General features: G+C 37.1%; 1 protein-coding gene across 7 annotated transcripts in view; it reads left to right on the plus strand.

Annotated features, from left to right (window-relative positions):
- RAPGEF2 (Rap guanine nucleotide exchange factor 2) overlaps positions 1 to 19,646 on the plus strand; it is a 182,403-nt gene extending 162,757 nt beyond the window's left edge. For 6 of the 7 annotated variants that reach the window (XM_017805851.1, XM_017805852.1, XM_017805854.1 and 3 more), the window contains 12 exons: positions 1,801 to 2,041; positions 2,289 to 2,672; positions 4,236 to 4,447; positions 4,528 to 4,651; positions 5,242 to 5,265; positions 6,321 to 6,544; positions 7,204 to 7,389; positions 9,116 to 9,268; positions 11,290 to 11,515; positions 13,103 to 13,662; positions 16,049 to 16,354; positions 17,537 to 19,646. In XM_017805851.1, coding sequence (XP_017661340.1) covers positions 1,801 to 2,041; positions 2,289 to 2,672; positions 4,236 to 4,447; positions 4,528 to 4,651; positions 5,242 to 5,265; positions 6,321 to 6,544; positions 7,204 to 7,389; positions 9,116 to 9,268; positions 11,290 to 11,515; positions 13,103 to 13,662; positions 16,049 to 16,354; positions 17,537 to 17,562 — 2,666 coding nt within the window. In that variant the 3' untranslated portion in view covers positions 17,563 to 19,646. The remainder of the gene's footprint in view (positions 1 to 1,800; positions 2,042 to 2,288; positions 2,673 to 4,235; positions 4,448 to 4,527; positions 4,652 to 5,241; positions 5,266 to 6,320; positions 6,545 to 7,203; positions 7,390 to 9,115; positions 9,269 to 11,289; positions 11,516 to 13,102; positions 13,663 to 16,048; positions 16,355 to 17,536) is intronic. The other variant, XM_017805853.1, reaches the window with a different exon arrangement.
- Positions 19,647 to 22,083: the final 2,437 nt, after the last annotated feature.

Here is a 22,083-nt window from a genome sequence, read left to right on the forward strand (position 1 = left end):
TTCTTCAAGATGTCAAAAAACGTAGAAAATATTTCAGGCACTCCTCTGTATCCCTCTTCAACTAATTACTGAAGGAAGATCGGTCAATATAGAGTTGGTGATAAAAGGCAAAATCGGCTTGCTAGTTATAAAGTATTTGTAGATTTGACTCAAGTGCTTAGGAAGGGCCGAAAAATGGCCTGTAATATTCTATATGTGTAATTGATGATGTAATCACTCAGTTCTAGTGTGTTTTGGTATTAGTGCTTCTCAAGCTACGAAAAAACTATTGTGAGCTTGAAAGTTATGGGCTTAGTTGCGTGAAATTTGTAAACTGATATATTTAAGCCTAAACAGCCTTTGTGGCATGTAAATCAACTCATATCAGACAGATTTGTCTTAATGCTTTCTCAGTCACTATTACGGAAACGTGCAGCAGCAGTGGGGAGATTTAATTTCTGTTCTTTTGTCACAAGATTTCTGCTGCTGAATAGATCTTTCTGTAGTAACTTTGGTACGTGTTATGCACATTCAGGACTTGTCAGAAAAGATTGTGGTTGTATTAAAGTGAATGTTTTCATCTAGCAGCTGTTTTTTCAGTATTTTTTTTAATGATGGTAATTTTGTGGCTGCAGATTCAGAAGGCTTTCTATTATTAAATATTTTCTTGCTTGTATGACCTCTGGGATCTAAAAAAATTAAATTATTTTTAAAAACCCTGTATTAATTAAATAAAGAAAAATTACTAGATGTCATTTCTCACAAAACTAGAAAAGCTTATTTATACCAGAGGGAAGAAGTTAAATTAATTGAAAGTACTTACCAGTTAAAAATACCTGATGTTAAAAAACCCATGGTGGATAGCTGTACAATTTCATCTTTTTTTTTTCTTTTTTCTTTTTATAATACAGTGATAACAACCAAATGTCAGTTCATTAATGGGTCTGGATTTCAATCCATTCATCAAAATATGAAAATATGCATGGATTTGGTATCTCCATATAGCTTATGGAAATCCCAAATCCAACATTAGGCAGGTAGTTTTCCATATTTCCTAAAAATCAGTCACCTTGTAGGTGTTCACTGTAAGTTTTGTGTCACCAGTCACTTGAAACAGTAATATATTTAGAACTTGAATACTTTTGATGGTTTGTTTTATGTCTGGCTGCTGTAGTTCTTAGTTACTAAAACATTGGCACAGAGAACTAAAGAGCAAAGTATTCAATCTGTTACTCACATATTTATTATTATGATCTAAATGTATGAAGGATAGAGTATTTTTGATAATTGAGTACTTGGGTGCATTAATACTACTGCACTTTTATTGTGTACACATGCATGCTGGGCACTATACGAGCATCTTCCTAGCCACTTATATGTATACATCTTCCCTTTGTGTGTGGCACTATAGTTGAGTGTCAGAGTTAAGTAAATGAGTCTATTTTCTTTAAAACATCTTTAGGAAGATTGACACTCCTATCACCAAATTGTTTAAGCTTCTTATATGTCATTGTATAGAATAGTGTAGCTTATGTCCTGGATTTTTCTCAGACTTAAACAGAATTTTCCAACACCTGTGAAAATCAGACTGCTCATTAGTTTGTCTGTCCAAACTTTGAAAATGTTAACATATTTTTGTGGCTTGCTCCATCTATAGCCTAACTAACTTCTTTTCCTGGGTGTTATTAGAACTAGTCTTTATGGAAGTAAAAACTTAGCACTAGTAGTTAAACTCAATGTAACTTGCTTATTCTTATATCATTAAGTTTTTATTTTTTATTGCTTACTAAAGTGTGTAACTTGCATGTAATTTTTTTCCAGACTTGCCAGATCAAGTTCTGCGGGTTTTCAAGGCAGACCAGCAAAGTCGCTACATAATGATCAGTAAGGACACAACAGCAAAAGAAGTGGTCATCCAGGCTATCAGGGAGTTTGCTCTCACTGCGACCCCTGATGCATATTCACTATGCGAAGTATCTGTCACACCCGAGGGTGTAATCAAGCAAAGGAGGCTTCCTGATCAGCTGTCCAAGCTTGCTGACAGGATACAGCTGAGTGGCAGGTAAGACTGGAGACTGAGCTAAAGCTGATGATGCCAGTTTACTAAGTCAAAATCCTGTTAAAGGAGTGTTATTTAATTATTAATGTTCTGTTTCTTTGCAACAAGTTGCTGCTTATGCAGTTTTTCTTTAATACCTACGTGTGGTAAAATTAGTTTTATTGTAAGATTCCAACTGGATCATTGCTGTAACTTTCAGCATTAATCAAGAATATTGTATCTAGTATCTTTTTGAATTTTGTTTTTACAGGTATTACCTGAAGAACAACATGGAAACAGAAACTCTTTGTTCGGATGAAGATGCTCAAGAGTTACTAAGGGAAAGTCAAATTTCCCTACTACAGCTCAGTACTGTTGAGGTGGCTACCCAACTCTCCATGAGAAACTTTGAGCTGTTCCGTAATATTGAACCCACGGAATACATAGATGACTTGTTTAAACTCAAATCAAAAACAGGTTGCACCAATCTAAAAAGGTTTGAAGAGGTGATAAATCAAGAAACATTCTGGGTGGCTTCTGAGATTCTAAGAGAAACCAACCAGCTGAAAAGGATGAAGATCATTAAGCATTTCATTAAGATAGCACTACACTGCAGAGAATGCAAGAACTTCAACTCGATGTTTGCCATCATTAGGTATGGCCAGTAATAATTTTACTTCTAAGTAAAAAGCAAAGTCTTACTTATGTTAGTTAAAAAAAAACAAAAGTAACGGAGTAAACCTAACATCAACACTTGGCAATCCAATAAGGAGGGCATTTTCCAGTAATCTGAACTTGCCATTGAAATGTTTGCTGAAATATTATTTGGAATGCTGCTATTATGTACTTACTGCTTAAGACAGCATGGCAAGAGTCATTGGTGAACATGGCACTAGAGAAACTACTGCACTTACTTAAAGACAGACCAAGAGAAACAGTAGTTATAAATAGAAAAATTAAAGCATTGTCATAAATGAATGTGTTAATTTCCTAAAGGCAGCTTATTTTATATGTAGTTCTCAGTATCTTGGATTCATTCAGCCTTTGTTTTTCTTTGTATCAGCAGTTTCTTGCATAGATCTCTGCTAACAGTCAATACCAGACTGTGATATTATACCATATTGTAGGCTGTAAATAAAGGTCTTTCAATAAGAATTTTAAAAAGCACTGAAAATCTCGGACAGAAAACCTTTCTTACTTTTGGAATGAAAAGGAAGAGAGAAAACTCTAATGTATGTGTTTATACAGATTTTTTTAAAAGCCAACAAACAAAAACCCCCCCAATATTTTCTGTTATAAAAAAGCTTGAATAAGTTGCATTAAAATGACAATTTTATCACTGTCTCTGACAAAAGCTCATGTCACATTCAGTCAACAGATTGAATGTAACACTTTTTCTGGTTTTGAATGTCATTCGATCAAATGTGGCAAGTTCTAAAGTCAAGGATCCACGCTGATAATCGGTCAACATCTCTGAGACCGAAAAATATTGAGATTTTGTTCAGCTATTTCAGCTGATCTCAATGAGAAATAAAAGCAGCCTTCCTGCTAGGAAAAACTTGAGTGAAGGAAAGATTCCAGATTCCAAACTTTCCCATAGGTAGAAATTAACAGCGAGACAGGCAGTGCCATTACAGGGGGCAAAAACAGTGTTTTTACCAGGTACAGCTTCCATATAACCTCAAATATAGAAAGTGTTATAAAATTTGATCTAGACAGAAAAAAGTCAGATGGATTATTGCAGAAAGAAGGCATGTCATTTTGCTATCACCACCTGAACATCATCATGTGGGTGAAAGATGTTTTTTCCTCCAGTTTGATAATCTAGAAATAAGGGGTGATCCTGAGGTACTCTTAGATTAAAATATTATTATCAAATTCAGACACTGTTCCACAGCAGCAAGTACATAGTCTGTATAAAGTTTAATTACTCATCCAAGTGTAATTTTATCTGTTTATAGTTACATCTTTCACATATCTCCAGTTTTCATGGCTTTTATAAAAATGACCTGAATTATTCTGTAATAATAGTTATTAGTGTAATAATTCTGTGCTGGTGAAAAGAAATTTTCACTTTCTGTTACTTTATTGACATTGTTGTGCTATACTGTTCTGGCTATATGGTATTTCTCCCATACAAGATTTAACATGGTCTTTTACAGGATTTTTTCTTTCTTTCTCTTGTTCTTGAACTTTTTTGCACTTTTTTTGTTTCAAGTGGCCTGAATTTGGCACCAGTTGCAAGGCTCCGAACTACTTGGGAAAAGCTTCCAAGCAAGTATGAAAAACTGTTTCAAGATCTACAGGACTTGTTTGATCCATCTAGGAATATGGCAAAATATCGTAATGTCCTTAACAGCCAAAACCTACAGCCCCCTATTATCCCCCTGTTTCCTGTTATCAAAAAAGACCTTACATTCCTTCATGAAGGTAAAAGCAGAAGTACATCATCTTTTACCAGCTAAGAAAAACTAACTTTCCTACCTAATTACTGATATTGTTGATTGTAGGAAATGATTCTAAAGTGGAGGGCTTGGTCAATTTTGAGAAGCTGAGAATGATTGCAAAGGAGATACGCCATGTTGGTCGCATGGCATCTGTGAACATGGATCCTTCTTTAATGTTTAGAACAAGGTAAGTGTGTTGTATCAGGCAAAGCTTTTCCCAGCTGAGAGAAGCCTAGGTGTCAGCAAGAGGGGCTTTGGAGTGGTATGAGCTTCTTGTTGTTAACAATTTGCCAAAATAATGTGGTGGTCTAAAACTGGAGAAACCATTACATTTTGTGCTTACTGATACATTCTAAAAATGTTTCTTATTCTTGAGCTGACAGTTACTTCATAAAAATGAGATTCTATCAGTGGGAGGGAGGGGGAAAAACTGTCTCGAAAACATATGTATTGGTCTGTTTGAAACATTGACATATGCCAGCTTATAATTTTGTAGACACAGTAATGTATCTGAAGCAGGGTCAGCTAGTAGTCTTAGAAAACATGGAGTGAATGCTCTTTGGCTTCATGTTAGACCAGCTTATTGCATACTCTTTTTCTTAATTTGAGGTAGAAGAGTTTGTAATATCTGACTGTGTGTTCAAGTCAAGACTCTTTAATATTTGTGAGCTTCCAGAACTGCTTGTTGTGAGGTCTGGTCTTTTTCTTTCTGAGCTTGTGATCTTTCTCTGTCTCTTCTTAAACCCGTGCTTTACTCTTCCTGACTCTCACTTGCAGGAAGAAGAAATGGAGGAGCTTGGGGTAAGTGGTTGGACACAAAACACACAGACATTCATTCTTCCTTTATCATTTGCATTGTTTCCTACTTGCTATCTTTAATTTTCTGGTGTTTTGACTTTTTTTTTCTTTTGTTAACCCTTTTTACTGACAATACATTTACATTTTCATCTAGGAGTGCTTTTGCTTTTGAGGTTATAACACAAAAATTTTAAATTATTTTTAAGTGGTTGTAGATAGAAAAGGGATGTTCTCCTCCCACCTCCAATTTAAATCGCTAAAGGAAGTGATTTTGAGTCAAAGAGAATTAAAAAATGACAAGGTTGCAACAGCTGAAAATAGCTGTTAACTTTGTTATACCTATTAAGCAATTATCACAATCAAATACAAAAGTTAAAACTTAAAGTATCTGCTAGACTAACTTATTTTCATATTACAATTCAGCCATCATTTTTGCCTTAACAATTCAAGACCGATGCATAGCTTTTGTATAGATACACATACATTGAAATGTGCATGACACTTTTTATTTCATCATGAACAAGCTGATCATTTTATTTAACAAAAAGCTGTCTTCAACCTCACAAGTTACAAAGAAGTTCTATTCTGTAAAACTGAGCTGTACATTTTGTATACAGTCTGATTTAAAACGTAGAGGACTTTCAAAATGCCTTCTGTATATGTATTTGAATTTGAACCTCAACTGTAGTCTTCTGTCAGCATTCCCTTATTGCATGAGCTTTTCCTAATGCTCCAATCTTCTCAGTAGTTGGCTTATGTGAGAGAGCTACCATGAATGCTTTTTAGATGTGTGAAGTGATGTTGCCTAGTTGGAGCAGAATAGGTTAAAATATATGTGTAATTAAAATAGTGCCTGTAACCAAGTAAAAAGATTTCCTGGCCCTCATCTTTCTGTCTGTTATAGCTGTTTGATTTACTGGAATGAGGCATGTAAGCTTTGACTGTAGACTGACATTCATCCAATATTTTGCACGTTTCATGTTTATCAGGTGATACTGTGTTGGACTAAGTCATACCTTTCCCCTCTTTCCTCTTCCTCCTGCCCCCCTTCACTTCAGGTCTCTCAGCCAGGGCAGTACCAATGCAACTGTGCTGGATGTGGCGCAAACAGGGGGCCATAAAAAGCGGGTCCGTCGCAGCTCCTTTCTTAATGCTAAAAAACTGTACGAAGATGCTCAGATGGCACGGAAGGTAAAGCAGTACCTCTCAAACTTGGATCTGGAAATGGATGAAGAGAGCCTCCAGACACTGTCTCTGCAGTGTGAACCAGCCACCAACACATGTGAGCATTGTCATTTGCTACGGAATTCAAGGAAGCTGTTAAATATACCTCTGTTTCTAGTCCAGAGAGGCAATTTGGAACAGTAACTAGACAATGAGGTGGAAAATTAGGTGTGTGGTCATTTTCAAGTACTGAATGTCTATGAATCTTAAGAAAATAATCCCGTAGGTTAACAGGATAGAGACATAGTATTTATACAGGTGATAAGGTTTTAAGATGATGTCACACTGAAGTGTACAAGGGCTTTTTAGCTTTGTCTATGCAAAGAATCTGGAGGATCAGAAGTTTTTCTATGTGCTCGGGTTATTGGTGTGAATAGGAATATGGTTATTCTGAGAGAATAGGGGTTTTCCTTATGTCCAGGTGTTTCAGAGACACTTGGAGGGCTGTATCTGGGGGCAGCAGAGGAGGACCTTATCCTGGATATATCAGTTTCATTTTGATTTGAGAGAATGCTATATGTTGTGCCCTTCCCTTGCTTCAGGGTAGCAAGAAATAATAATTATATATCCATTCTGGATCAGTTTGTAGTCCTTAATTGTACAAGTATTTGAGCGCGTTTTAGTTATTAATTGGAGGGCTTCGTACTGCTAAGACTAAAACACCCACCAAGTTTTTAGCTAGTAGTCATTCAGTGTTTTCTCCGCTTTCTTGCAAAGTGCCGAAGAATACAGGAGACAAGCGACCTGGAAAATCTGAAACATCACCAGTGGCTCCCCGGGCAGGCATCCAGCAGAAAGTGCAGCAGCAGCAGCAACATAAAGTAAACCAAGCGTTGCAGGTCCCTGCCGTATCTCTTTATCCCTCTCGCAAGAAAGTGCCAGTCAAAGACCTCCCACCATTTGGTAAGTGAAACAAGGAAGCATTTGGTTTAATACTCTGAAGTTTGTTCACTCATGTCAGGGAGATATTTTGAATCATATAAGGTTCAGGCATTTATTTCTGGTAGTATGATATGCAGGTTATGCCAATTCATGCAGTATCTATCCATAATTTTATTCTCTTAAAAAGGAAAGAAAGAAATCTAGGAAAGCATCCTGTCAATTTAATCAGTACAAGTATTTACTTTTTACTAGCAGCTGGAAAGAAGAAATGGTTCTGATTGTTTGCCCTGGGATCTTGGCTTAACTTTTCTAAAGGGCTCAGGGACATGGAGTTCTTGAATGACCCATCTGAGATGTCTCCAAAGTTTTGGTGTCTCTTCAGAAGTTGAACTTTTAATGTGAAATTCAGGCCCACTCAGGTTTGGTGGTCCTGTTAGAAATGTAGGTCTGGAGTTTCACGTTGACAATTGTCCCCTTGGCTTCTGCTCCCTTCTGCTTTTTTATCGTTGTTATTCAGTTGTTGCTGCCTCCATGTTGCTCAGAAAGGCACCAGACTATAGCAATTTCTACTACTCTGATTTCCGAATCTGTGTCCCAGAATGTATACATAACATATATGCATTATTAAAGAACTTCTTAAATCACTTAAATTGTGGTAATTATCCTAATAAGTATATGTAGCATAACTGGCCCTTCCTATTGCACGATGGTAATTTCACAAGAGCTTAATTCTGATTTCACTCTTTATCAGTTTTTCTCATGCACTGCTTAGGCTGCAATAAAGCATTAGAAGCAGCAAAATGAGCAAGAAACAATTCATTATTTATCTATGTCTTGTTGATTTTACCATTAATTTTAAATCTTAAAAGGACTTTGAAGCTCCATAGACTGCATTTTTGCTCAATGGTGGCAAAGTTTCTGAAAACTGAGTAGATTATGCTGATGGAGCAGCTATAAATTATTGATAGCAGGATTGTGATCCAACAGATCAAAGATAAATTCTGTGAATGCTTGAAAATAACCTCTATCAAAAGCATTGGCAAAACTGTCAGAGAAGCTCTGATTTCACTGTCCTAGAGTGGATTTTTGAGGGGAGGGGAAGAGAAAAAAGGATAAATGTGGCCTGGGAAAAGCAATTCATGGTGCCCTAGATCTTTACATCATACATCATCTTCAGGATGTTTTTACTCTTTAGTTTCCCAAAATAAACGGGTGCAGAGATAGTTCTCAAAAATGAAAGGGAGAAAGGCAGCTGCAGGATGACCTTGTTTCATAAGCCTAATCTTATTAATGTTCTTTCCAGCTTTCTTTGACCTTCTAGGCTACTCTGAATAGAAAAAAAAAAAGAACAGTTTCAATTCTTACTATATAAATCTTCACTAACTGGTGAGATTGGTTTGTGTCTGTATTCAACATAATTTTAGTTCAAGTTTTTCAGTAGCCATTCCTATGCATATCCTCAATTTAAGTATTGTATAGGCAGTATTCTACAACATCAAATCTTCATTGTGTTTTCTGTGGCAAAGTATTTATTTTAAGTGGCCAGAATGAAAGACCATCTGCACTAATATGTGGAAATAAAGCTCTACATTTTAAACAGTAATAGGTTTAAACATTTTGCTTAATTTAAACTGGTATCAGAAAAGTTAGGGTTTTTTCCTGTATGGTATCTGCTCTATAAATGCATTGTGAAGCATGAAGATGTATTTATACTGGACTTTACATCTACATTAATTCTTACTTAAAGGCATTAACTCCCCACAAGCTTTAAAGAAAATTCTTTCATTATCGGAAGAAGGAAGTTTGGATCGTCACAAGAAACAATCTGAAGACACAGTCTCAAGTGCATCTTCACAGCTGTCTTCTCCTCCTACTTCACCACAGAGCTCTCCAAGGAAAGGTATTAGATGTTCAGTATTTCTCATCCTGTTTCCTGAAACTCATAGACTTAGGAAGCTTCTAAGAAAGAATTTGGACAGTTGATAAACTACTGCTGCTCTTATTTTTGTCACATACGGTCAGCAAGAGGGCAGGAAATGTAGCGCAGTGTGGGATACCTAAAAGGATAACTGTGAATCTGATTTCTAGGGTACTTGAAAGCCCTGTGGTTATCAAAAGCCAGGAAAAATAGCCTGGTATGATACAGGATTTGATGCAGTAGGTCGCTCTCACTGCAGCTGCTTTTGACAAAAAATATTTCTATCATCAGTGCTTCCTGCCAGTGTAACGATGTGTGGTTGAAAACTTAAAATCTTTGTACAGCATTGACCACACTGGCCTATTAGAGGAATTTATTTGCTGTGTCATGTATGTGGATGGGATGTGACTAATGTATGACAGAAAGGCTTAAGATATTTAGGATTCAGATCACTACTACAGAATATTTTAATAGCAGCCTGATTATTCAAGCCATGTGTATGACTATTTGAGGAATGGTATTACACATTGGAGCTTCCTTGACCAGGGTCTTTTTAAGTGATTTCATAGAGCTATTTTTTAAAGTGAATTTAGGACTTTAAAGGGATTTTTTTAAAGCCTGTTTTTTTTTTTTCCTGGTAGTTGTTCTGGTTATGAATTGACAAAACAGAAGATGGAGGCGCTGTGCTGTAGTTTAAACAGAAAAAAAGCCCCTTTGAAAGTATGATAGCCTAGATGTATTGCAGGCAAAGTTATTCTCTTTTCAGAATATCATAAAAGTTCAGTTTAACAGTTACATAAAATAATGTTATGGTAAAATATACATTGGGGTTGAAGTGACTTCTATTGAAGTATTATTTACTAAAGTCAGATGGAGGAGGATATTATGTAGAGAATATATCATCTCGAGTCCTTGTAACCTGTCATCATTACTTCTCCCAAATACTACATTAACAAACAGTGAATTTATATAAATATGGGCAGGCCTATGCATTTCTTGAAAAAGGACTTGGAATTCTGTACTTGACTCATAGTGGGAAAAGCACTTTATTTTATTTTATTTTTATTTTTGCAAAAAGCAAATCAAACATGACTTTAAAAAAAACACCTTGGTTTGATGGTGACATGAAGCTAATGGTAGATTCTTTCAGACAAAAATGACAACATTAATTTCATGCAAGTGAATTGGGATAGATCGGTTGAAGTAATTTTGACACTTACGTGTAGACTGAAAGCAAAAAATGAAAACGGCAGTTACTTGAGGATTTACGTTGGTTAATGATCTTTAACTTAGCTGGCAAGAACATTCAGCACAACTTTGTTTAATACTAAAGCAAAAACTGAATTTGCTTCTGTGACATGGTATGCAGATTTTATCTCAGTCTGGCTGTGTCAATGCTGCCTCCAAATTTCATTATAATTCTGGTAATATATACTATTTGGTATAACAAAGAAAGCTTGAAAACCTGGCCCTTTCTCAGCCAAGATATGTAGTAAGCAGTCAGCCCAGACATCTGGGCTTCATGTTGTATCTGCTGTTCATCTGTGATGTTCATCTGTGAAGCGTAGCTTTGCAAACAGAAAAGTTGTATGGGAAGGTCTCTTGGAGTACTTTAAGCAGTAGACTCATCCTGAACATCTCTTTCATTCCAGTCTTGGAGACAGTGTTTATGCATAGGCAGTTTGTTGAGAAGTAAGATTTCATAATGTGAGGATATGAGTATGATGATGAATTTGAAAAGAATTTGAGGTAGGAGGGCAGAGAAGAAGGAAGATGAGCAGTTGGTTTGTAAATGAGTAGTGTGTGTTCCCACAATCTTAGACCTTTGATTAAGAGACCAAATACACAGTGTTACGCAGTTTTGCTGTGTATCTTTGTCTTTTGCAATGGTGTGTAAATGTAATCGTAGCTTTGCTCTACTATGGTAGCAGTATGGCCAGCTGCCTGACAATAACTGAGCAGGTGTCTTGGAGAGTCCTATTAACATGATGTTCCCTTTGCAGGCTATACTTTGGCTCCTAGCAGCACGGTGGATAACTTTTCAGATTCTGGTCACAGTGAAATTTCTTCTAGATCTAGTATTGTCAGCAATTCATCTTTTGACTCTATGCCAGTCTCCCTGCATGACGAGAGGAGACAGAGGCATTCTGTCAGCATCGTGGAGACAAATCTTGGTGTGGGAAGGATTGATAGAAGAATCATGATTGAACCAGATCAATACAGCTTAGGGTAGGAATTTTATTTGTGCTTGCTTACATTATACTTTCATATAGTGTGTATGTGGCATGTGTATTTGTCCATGTAACTTTCTCTGTATCTCTCAAGTATTTTTTCTCCCCTGCTCTTAAAAATGACTCTTTCAATGCTGTGTATTGTGATAATGCTCAGTTTCTGACAGGAAAAGGTTTTGCACTCCCGAGTGCATGATGAGGTCTACAGCAGTAAGAGTTTACCTCAGAAGACTTACCATCTGAGCATTTCAGTGATACTACAGATTATCCTCTTTGTGGCAGACTAGTATCCTAGCCTGCTTCCTACGTGGGGAATTAACTGAATTGGATGAAATATTATTCGTACAATTATTCAGTGATCAAACTGAGAACAGAAATAGCTAGTGATTTTCCAGTCTGTTTCATGGAAAAGTGCATATTTGTCTAACTCCAAAATATTTTGCCCCAAATATCTCTTCTATTCAACAATAATTGGAAGCTAAAATTCACATTATGCAGCTGGTTTTCTAGGTAATTAACTTCTGTAATGGTGGGGAAGCTAGTGCTGTGAGGAGTTCTCTAAATCTCTAGTAGTGAGCCTTGGTGTGAAAATAATTGGAGCTCTGGCTCCTATTGTCTCCACTTACTTTTTTTTTTTTTTTTTGAGCTGTTATTCGGATGCTTCAGTCCTCTGAATAGTTTCAAGGGTTTTAATCCTGCAGTGTCTGCAAATGGCAGACCTGTTCCAAAACTGATGTACTTCAGCTCTGGGAATCCCAGGCTATGCAAACTCTTTAATCAGATGTCTTAATATTTGGAAGAACAGGATTTCAGTCTGCATAGCAAGCTGCCCTGGAAGAACAAATCCCAGGAGCCTGGATAGCTGCTAAGCAAAAGTGACACTTTGTCGGTTTTCTCTGCTGCTATGTAAGTGATAGTGTCAGGCTCACTTAATTGCTGAGAGGCTACAGAGAACATGTTTGCTCTAGGAAGTAGCACATGTTTCCAAAATTAAGGTTGAAATACATTTCCATTTGCAGGAAATGTTGAAAATTGAGCTTTCAGAGTTTCCTTGGCAAAAAAAAATAATCTGAAAAGTGAAACCTAAATCTGAATATCAGCCACTTCCTTCTAAAACTCTAGCTTTTGAACCTTTGCTTTGCGTGGCTGGAAAAGCAGTTTGATAACCCTGTCTATCAATCTGTTTGGCTTTATGTGTGTCAATGTGGTTTGCCTGTCTTAAAAGGCTGCTGCAAAGTTAAGATTTTATCTTTTGAAATAACTCTCTGAAGTGTAAAGTTTTATCAGGTTTTTGTTGTTGTTTTTCCTTTATTGAGGATGAGCTTGAAAGCAAAGTGTCCTGTTCTCAAAATTGAATTAGTCATTATTGCAAGCAAAAGATACTATAAAGTGCATCAAACCTTCAATCATAGAATCATAGAATAGTTTTCGTGGAAAGGGACCTTTTAAAGGTTATAAAGGTCATCTAGTCCAACCCCCAAATATGTTTGTTTTTCTCTTGATTGTTGAATTGTGTGTCTTGTACGTGATTTCCAATTCCAACACTGGATTTTATTTTTTTTCCCCATCATCACTGTGCATCTAGCTCATATGCACCACTCTCAGAGACCAGAGGCCTGTATGCTGGAGCAACTGTGCTTTCTTCTCCTAGTACAGAAGAACTGTCACAGGATCAGGGGGACAGAGCTTCGCTTGATGCAGCTGACAGTGGCCGTGGTAGCTGGACTTCTTGTTCGAGTGGTTCTCATGATAACATACAAACAATACAGCACCAGAGGAGCTGGGAGACTCTGCCTTTTGGACATGCTCATTTTGATAGTTCAGGCGATGGGGCAGGACTGTGGGCCTCAGGCAGCCATATGGACCAGCTGATGTTCCCCGATCATGGCACAAAATATGGCAGGCAAAGTCAAGGCAGGGAGGGCCTTGATCAAGCACAGTCCAGAGCAAGCTGGGCATCCTCAACGGGATACTGGGGAGAGGACTCAGAAGGTGATACAGGTACCATAAAGCGGAGGGGTGGGAAGGATGTTTCGATTGAAGCTGAAACCATTAGCATAACATCTGTACCAGCAGAGGAGACTAAACCGACTCCTGTGCCCACTCATACAGCAATGTCATCAAGTAGTTCAAAGGGGCATGTTGGTAAGTTAAGTTTTGTTTACCATGAAGTATTTTAATTCATTTGCTTATAGGTTTTTGTATTGTTCTAAAACTGCATTTCTTTTGTCTAGTTTGATTTTTTTATTTTATATTTTATTTTTTAGGTTTTAAAGCAAAACTGAATATTTTGCAGTCTCTCTTAAATTTTTCCCTTTAACTGTGCAAGGGAAAATAGCGTTTATTGTTGATTCTCAGTTCTGGCAGTGCCTTTGTGTCTCTAGAGAGCCTGCCATACATCAAAAAACTAGCTCAACTGCTGGACAGTGTTTTGAGAGGTTGATGTATTTAGATGTCTGTTCTGAAATGTGAATTTCTCATCACAGTAAGGCTCCATATACTATATTTAGAAGTCTTAATAAATGTGACCTGATTTTTGTAGAAGTGTTTTACTTTATACCTCTATGACTTGTCTGATAATTGTGAATATCCTTTACTTCTGAAAATGGGATCACTTTGTGCTTAAATACCAACTGTAAAATATTTCTTTGGCCTGCTGAAACTGAGGAGGTTTCTAAGAAGCTAGAGGTGAAATACATTTATATGCATTCAATAATAGAAAGATCGTATAATCTGTAAATTAGTATGAAGGTGTCTTTGGCAGAACTTAACATTTCTCTCGTACTGTTCCTTCTGTGCATCCCAATTTTTAGGCCATCCAAAACCTCTGCATTTTTACCACTTTTCTTCCTTTCATTCCCCTTCACTTTGCCTTTTGTCAGGTTAATATGAAGAACTATCTAAGAGCCATTTTTTGCTGACACAGCTGAAAGTCTACCAGATTGAGGTCATGCTGAGACCACTGTGATAAAATGACTTTTCCATTTTCTGCTCAAGTATATTGCTTAGCAGTGGTGCATTGCTTCAAAGCTTGGGTGCAGATCTGAATCCCTGGCCTATGAAGAGGAGGAACTTGTTCAGTTCAGGACTTCAGGTTCAGATTCATGCCCCTCTCTAATTTTTTTCTTTGATACGCTTGCTTTCCTCCAGAATGTGTAACAAGCGTGTTTCCAAACTTGCCTCTCAAGGCAGTGGTTGCCACTATGTTTTTAGGGACTTGAAAGAACATGAAAGAGACCTGAAAATTCAAACCAACACACTTCCACGAAATTCACTACTATTAACTAATTATCCTGCAAATATAACTCTCTGTATCCCTGTCCAGCAGAACCCACTGTTTTGCGTAGTACTTCTGCACTGAATAGACATTGATCTCTTGCAGTATTTCAAGAGGATTTTTCTAACAGAATTTCTTCTCCTTTTCAGAAATATTTGAATAAAATTTCTCAGAAACCTCTTCATGCTGCTTTGCTTAGTTAAAACAGTTTGTCCAGGAAAAATACTTAGAATCTATTGGAAACTATTTGGTTTGGTTATAATACCGAGGATTTATTTTTTAGTCTATAAAAACTTGTATCTGAATAGCACCGGTCCATTTTGAGCTTGTACTGCCCTTTCAGTCAAATCATGCTGCCTAGGGCAGGGTGGTGTTGTCATCACCACTTGTGCAAGAATACACAGTGTATGACAAGCTGTGGAGACTAAATGTCTGTGTCAGTGGTTTTCCCTGCTTTATTTGTAAGGTTTGTCAGTGAAGTGGTCATGTGTTAAAGGGCTAGATCCACAACAAGTGTTCAGTATCAAAGACGCAAGTGACTTTTCTAACTACATAACAACAGGGAGTCTTGCCTATCTGTTGTGTGTCTGCAGATACTTAGAATTCTTAACTACTGTTTTCTCCCTCGAAGTTCTCTCCAAGAGAGAGCTTCTCAGTATGCCCAGAGTTAAGTCTTGTTCAGGTAAACAGTTACGTCTCAGTGAGATCCACAACCTAGGTGGTGGTCTCTCGATCTCCTATATAAAATCATATTCAATCATGGGCATACTCTTATGGGCATACTTTCAGTTTTGCAGAGAATACAACCATGGGGCAGTGGACAGTTGTGCATTCAAAATATAGGGAGATGAAGCCCACTTCTGTACCTTTTGGAATTGTTTGCTGCTTCTGTAGACTCTTGTGTCTTCCATGTTACTTTGATCACTGTACGTTTTATTCTATACAATTGATGGAACAGCTTCAGTTGTGAAGTTTGAACATATTCCCCATGTAATTTGATGAATTTTGTTAGACTAATGCTTCACTACTGGAAGAATAGCTGCATCCTGTGTTTGTTGTATATTCTGTACTTTCTTGATTGATTTATTTCTCGCAAGCTCATATGCTCATAGCATATGATGGTTAACTTTTGTCCTTCAGATTATTTCTTCCTGGGCTGTTGAGTTGGTTGATGTTTACTTAATAACTGTCTGTTTTCCTTTCAGCAATGTTTCTTTTCCAATCTCTTATAATCATCTGTTGTTTTCCCTGCAGCACGAAAAGAAGGTCGATATCGGGAACCACCTCCAACTCCGCCTGGTTATGTAGGAATACCTATTGCTGAGTTCGGAGAAGGTGGCTCCCATCCAACCAGAAAGCCTCCAGATTACAACATAGCACTTCAGAGGTCTAGAATGGTGGCACGGACATGTGAGACTCATGGAACATCAACTCCACAGCAGCAGTCTCACGGCCATTCAACCAGCAGGCCTGCGAACAAACCTCAGTGGCATAAACCAAATGAGTCAGATCCACGTCTTGCTCACTATCCGTCTCAAGGGTTTTCCACAGAGGAAGATGGTAAATTTCTAATTGGTAGATTTTGAGTGGGCTGCATGCAAAACTGGTCAATGCTTTCACAGACACAAAGCAAATTACACAAATGTATTCTGCCATAGAAATTCTTGCCATAATTTGAACTCTATTTCATTTTCAAAACTTGCTATTTGTTGACTTTTTGTAAGGGAAGGAATTCAGTTCATCCTAAATATGGTTTAAAATTTGGAATGTAGGTCCATGTGAGTCTTGGACAGCCAAGTAGTTGGCTTAGACAGCTTCTCTGGAGGTGCCTGTGTTCACCATGTACCTCCCCTAATTTTTTTGCACTAACCATGTATTTAATGATCAAAAAGTAGCCTGGTCTATAGAATACCTACCCATCCACCCCACAGAGCGTCATTGGTCAGGTTTATTTGGACAGTCACTCACATTCTACCTGAAACTCTTATGCTGTGGACACTGGATTTTCCACTCCAGCTGTTTCACATAATGAGCCCACTGCTGTCTTGCTTTCTCACTGGCCCAATTGTGTCTGCATCTTTGTGCTTTAACTCAACTATAATGCTTTTCTTTGGAGTGTAGGTGTGGCTGGATTGAAGCTCTAGGCCTAGGTGCTCAATATTTAGGCCCAAATATTTGTGCCCAAATCACACATTCGAACTCTTTGTTTTGCCTAATGATAGAAAGACTAACATTCCCGTTCTCCCTCTAACTACTTAGTTGCTAAGGTTTTATGTGCAGGATGAACTCTGCAGTTAAATATGATGAGATTAAAAAAATGAAGTCTGCCTTAACTGAATTGCCTCAAACTTTAAGAGTTACCGTGACAGAGAATGTTAATTGTTTCTACCAATGATGACTAAATTGAAGGTGTATTCAGGGAAAAATATAAGATGCCTTTCTGAAGCTACTGGCCATCTAGGAGTAGCTGTTGTGTTCCTTGGGCTGAGGAACTGCACCTAGCTCAGTCAGGCAATTGTCTTATTTTCTTCAAGAGCAAAATTACAAAGAAGTATTTCCCATGAGATCTGAAATGCACTGAAATTTAGATCATTTTAAAGTATATACCTAATAGAATGAAATGGAAAACACGTGAGCAGAGTACACATACTTGTTGTTGTATGCACAGGTTTGTTTCATTCAGTAGCAGTCTTGTTCTATATGAACTAAATTCTATTTTCCCTTATCCTATTGTATTTGCAGAAGATGAACAAGTCTCTGCTGTCTAAGATTTGGACTTTTCTGGATCCAGAGTGAGCCACCTTAAAGGAGAGCACAAGAAGACGTCCCTAGAATAGGAGCCTTGGAACTACGATTAAAGGATGGTGGACCTATTTGCCTCCTTCCCTGCCTTAAAGCAGCATGGGGCTTCTTCCTCTGCCCCTCCCCCTTCTGTCCCCTCTCCCCTTGCATGTGAAATACTGTGAAGAAATCGCCCTGGCACTTTTCAAACTGTGTTGCTTGAAATGCACAGTGCAGCAATCTCCAAGCTACCACTGTCGCTGTCTGCCACATCACACAGTATCATTCCAAATTCCAAGATCATCACATCAGGATGATTAACTCTGGCTGCACTTCCCAATGCCTGGAAGGGTTTTTTTTTAAATCTTCCTTTTAGATTTTAATCACAATCCTAGCACTTAGTCTCATTGGGATAATGAGATAAGTTAGTTGTCAAATTACATTTGGCCTTTAACCTATGAAGAGAAAAATGCTTTGAGATCCTTCAAGGAGGCAGTGCTTATTTGCTTGTTTACAATGCCTTTGTTACAATTTTGTATGTTTGCATTTGGAAGATCAAATACTGCATCTGCATAGTAATTACAGTATTATTTCACACCTCTAAGTAGAGTTGCCAGCCTGAACTCCTGGAGAGAATATTGCTATCATGTGGCTGAGCAGGGCAGAAGGGAAGGCAGAGGCTACGGTATGCAGCCTTTCCTTGACCATCTAGCTTTGCTCTTAATGTGCCCCACCCTGGAATCTTCACAAGTTTGTAAATGTTAGTGTTAATGCCATTCTCATCCGAGTCTGGTGTAAATGCAGAAACACAGTGCTTGCAACTGGTCGATGATGGAAGAGGACACTGTGTGTCTCATACCTGTGCCTTCTGGAATACAGGATGGCATACTAAAAAAGTGTCCCGTTCTAATAAGACAGATGGCAACCCCACCTTTAAGTTATGTACTTTTTTTTTTTTGCTATATAGTAGTTTATATTAAAATAAAAATTAACTGGATAACATTGCAGTGAAGCCAAGTTGGGATGTCACAGCTCGTGTCAGCTGTTAACACTAATATAATAACCTCCATCTATTGACTTTGACATTAGGGGATAAACGAGCCTTTAAGTAAAAAAAATAACATGATTAGATTTGCCAGCCTTTGCAATGCAGAAATAGTCACAAGTGTTAATGGCTTCATGGAACACTGCATGTATAGAGAAGGCCAATGTGTAGCAACCACTTGCTCACAGCTGCTATTAACCCTAGAATGACTGAAATGACCCTCCCCTCTATTTTTGTGTTGTTTTTGCACAGACTCCGGAGAAGTGAAGGCTGCCAATCCGAGTAGTACTCAAATGTGAGGAACTGCTGGTCTTGGATTTTTTTTTTTTTCCATTGAACTCAGCTGATCATATTGATCAGTAGATACACGTAAATAGCTTCAACTTTTAAAGATCAAATTGCAGTGTTTTTTCACTGTATCAAACAAATGTCAGTGCTTTATTTAATTCTCTCCTGTAATCATAGCTTTTGTCTATTTGCTTATATATCACATTGTCAATTATGCATCTGTAATTTTACCTGTTATATGCATTATTTGCCAGTTTTATTCTGAAGGCTATGGACCTCATGTGCATATAGAAATACAAAATCTTAGCTCTATCACAAGTTGCACAAATGTTATATAAGCATTAAGTAATTGTAGACCATAGGACTGCTAATCTCAGTTCGCTCTGTGATGTCAAGTGCAGAATGTACAATTAACTGGTGATTTCCTCATACTTTTGATACTACTTGTACCTGTATGTCTTTTAGAAAGACATTGGTGGAGTCTGTATCCTTTTGTATTTTTAATACAATAATTGTACATATTGGTTATATTTTTGTTGAAAATGGTAGAAATGTACTATGTTTATGCTTCTACATCCAGTTTGTATGAAGCTGGAAAATAAATAAATATAACATTAATGAAGTCCATATTGATTCTTATGCATTTTACATGTTCCACATACTTGAACAAATTTATGAAAAAAATTTACTTCTCTGTGTATTAATATTAAAGGGACATTGCCAAGTGATATGGGCAAACCATTGGTGTGGAGTTTTTCTTAATATACAGTTGTGCTGCTGATAATTTTTGAAAACTTTGGTGTGTGTACTGCTGAATGAGAATGACTGATATGTTGTGTGTTCCCAGCAGAAACATTTGAGATGCAAAAAAACGTATGGTCTTTGGTGTGTATAGAATGTAAACAGTTTTAAAGGTAAAATTGTGTTGATTTTATATTCTTAGTGCTGTAAAAGTAAGAAATACATGTTTTAACATTTAGATAGGGAGAAGTATGGAAAGCAATCCATTTGAGTTTTTACTGAACAAGGCATTTCAAGTAATAAAAATCACCCAATAGCATTCCCAGTAATAAAAGCTGACGTTAATTCAATGTTAAATCTGTAGATTTTATTTTCTTCCCCCAGAGGTTAAATTCGTTATTTTCAATGGTATGCAGAAGACTGGGTTAAAATGGCACTGCTAAAGCCATTAACCTCTGTATCCTATTTAGTTTTAAAATGCCTGGCAGATGATGTTTCCAAATCTAAAATTAATTCATTGCAAAGAAAAGCAACAAAATGCTGTCGAGATTTAAGTCTTCCTAACACAACTCTCGAAATGATCTACATTCATAAGAACGTTAAAAATTACTGAAAATATAGGATTTGTAAACATAGTCTTTTAATTGCTGTAATCTCTAGCACTGTAGGGAAGGAAATTATGGAGTCTGTTAGATTTGTGTGGTGTGAGTGTCAGTCTGTGGCTAATACTTCTTGGGTACATTTCAACAAGCTAAAGACTACCATTGGTTTTGACATTAGTAGAATGAACATACGTTTTTACGGGTCTTGCCTGCAAGTTTGTCCTTCAGTAACACTAAAGGTATGTTGATAGGGAAGTTATTCCTCTAACCAACTTGTAAGGTATTTGAACTGTTTGCACACTTGTCAGTTTTTTTCCATGTGCTTGAAATAGTGTTGAATTGGGCAGCATTCCCTATCCTCCCATTTATGCCTCCGTTCTGTAATTAATGTTTTTAGAACACATTATGTAGAGATGTCCTCAACACTCTGTATCCAATACACATAGCTTAATTCATTGTGGATTGGGTGATAAAGAACACTTCACACAGCAACTGATCCAATAGAAATAAAGGCCTTGATGTGACTTCTTATGAAGTGAATTCTTATGTTGTTTTAATATAAGTAATACAAATTTTGTACTTATTGTGTGGATGCAGAAAGATGCAAAGACCAGTTGCTGGTATTTGGTGTTGCATTCACCAAAATCACATAGAACACTGAGATCTAAGGAAATTTTCTTTTTTGTTTGAAGAAATGTCATTCAATTATCTGTTCTTTTTTATGACTTTGTTTTTTTACTGAAAATTACTGAGGCAGAGGCTACACCTTTATGCAGTGTGTTGCACGTTGGAGTCAGCACGAATTTGTGAAAGCTGGAGTATTGAGAGTGCTGCTTAAATGGATTAACCTTAGTATCTGGAGAAGCATGCAAGTTTTACATCTGTAAATCTGACTCAAATATTTAAGCCACCTAAGGTGAGGAACAGGTTTTATTTTAAAATAACAAGAAAAACAAACCCCCTCTATTTGCTTCAAGATTAGTAGGAAATGTCTCATATGGATTGTAGCATACTTGAAACAAAATCAACTCTGGAGAATCTAAGTAATGATTTAATTGCAAGTATTAATATTCATGTATTACTTGGTATGTGATGAAACATCTGTGAACAAAGGTAATGTAGCAGCAACAGCCTTTCTAACATATGTTAAATAACACAGATCTATTGAAGAAGATATGAACATTGTTAAAACTACTCTGAAAATTGACCCTCTCTGGAGACAGCAGCCATCTGAGATGATTAGTATAATATGATCAGCTATCCCTAGATTCCTTTAAGTAAGCTTTAAAGTCTTGTGTCTAAAAATTGCATGCTTTGAGAGAAGCCTGGTAGTGAAAGTAGGTTTATTACTGATGTAAGGTGGAATCTGTTACTTTCTGTTTTCCATTGGAAATGTGATAAATAAAATTTTTTTAGTTTTTACTAGAATATGGAAATCTTTAAAGCTCTGTCTTGCTTATATGTAGTGAGCATTTAGGAATGAGTTGAAGGTATTCAACTACTAGCAATCATCAACTGCATAATCTTAAACTATTCTCATTTGATTTTCATGGGATTAAATTTATACAGTAACACTCCACACATCTACACACACACTGCATTCCTTGTGGGACAGGTGAGAAATGAGTCTTGGCTCTCTGTGTCGAAATTCAAGTTTGTGTTAAGTAGAAGTCCGGCTTCTCCTTAAGCACATACTTGTCTCCCTCTGCCTTTTATTTGGTGGCACTCTCTCACGGCTTGACATGCTCAGTCTTCTCTATCAGTTTGGAGAATTTGCTTGGATTTTATTTCTTTATTTGGTAGATCTTTAAAAGTGTAGTTTTGTCCTCAGT

The sequence above is a fragment of the Lepidothrix coronata genome, unplaced genomic scaffold (assembly GCF_001604755.1).
Source record: "Lepidothrix coronata isolate B3197 unplaced genomic scaffold, Lepidothrix_coronata-1.0 Scaffold13, whole genome shotgun sequence".
Taxonomy (NCBI): Eukaryota; Metazoa; Chordata; class Aves; order Passeriformes; family Pipridae; genus Lepidothrix; species Lepidothrix coronata.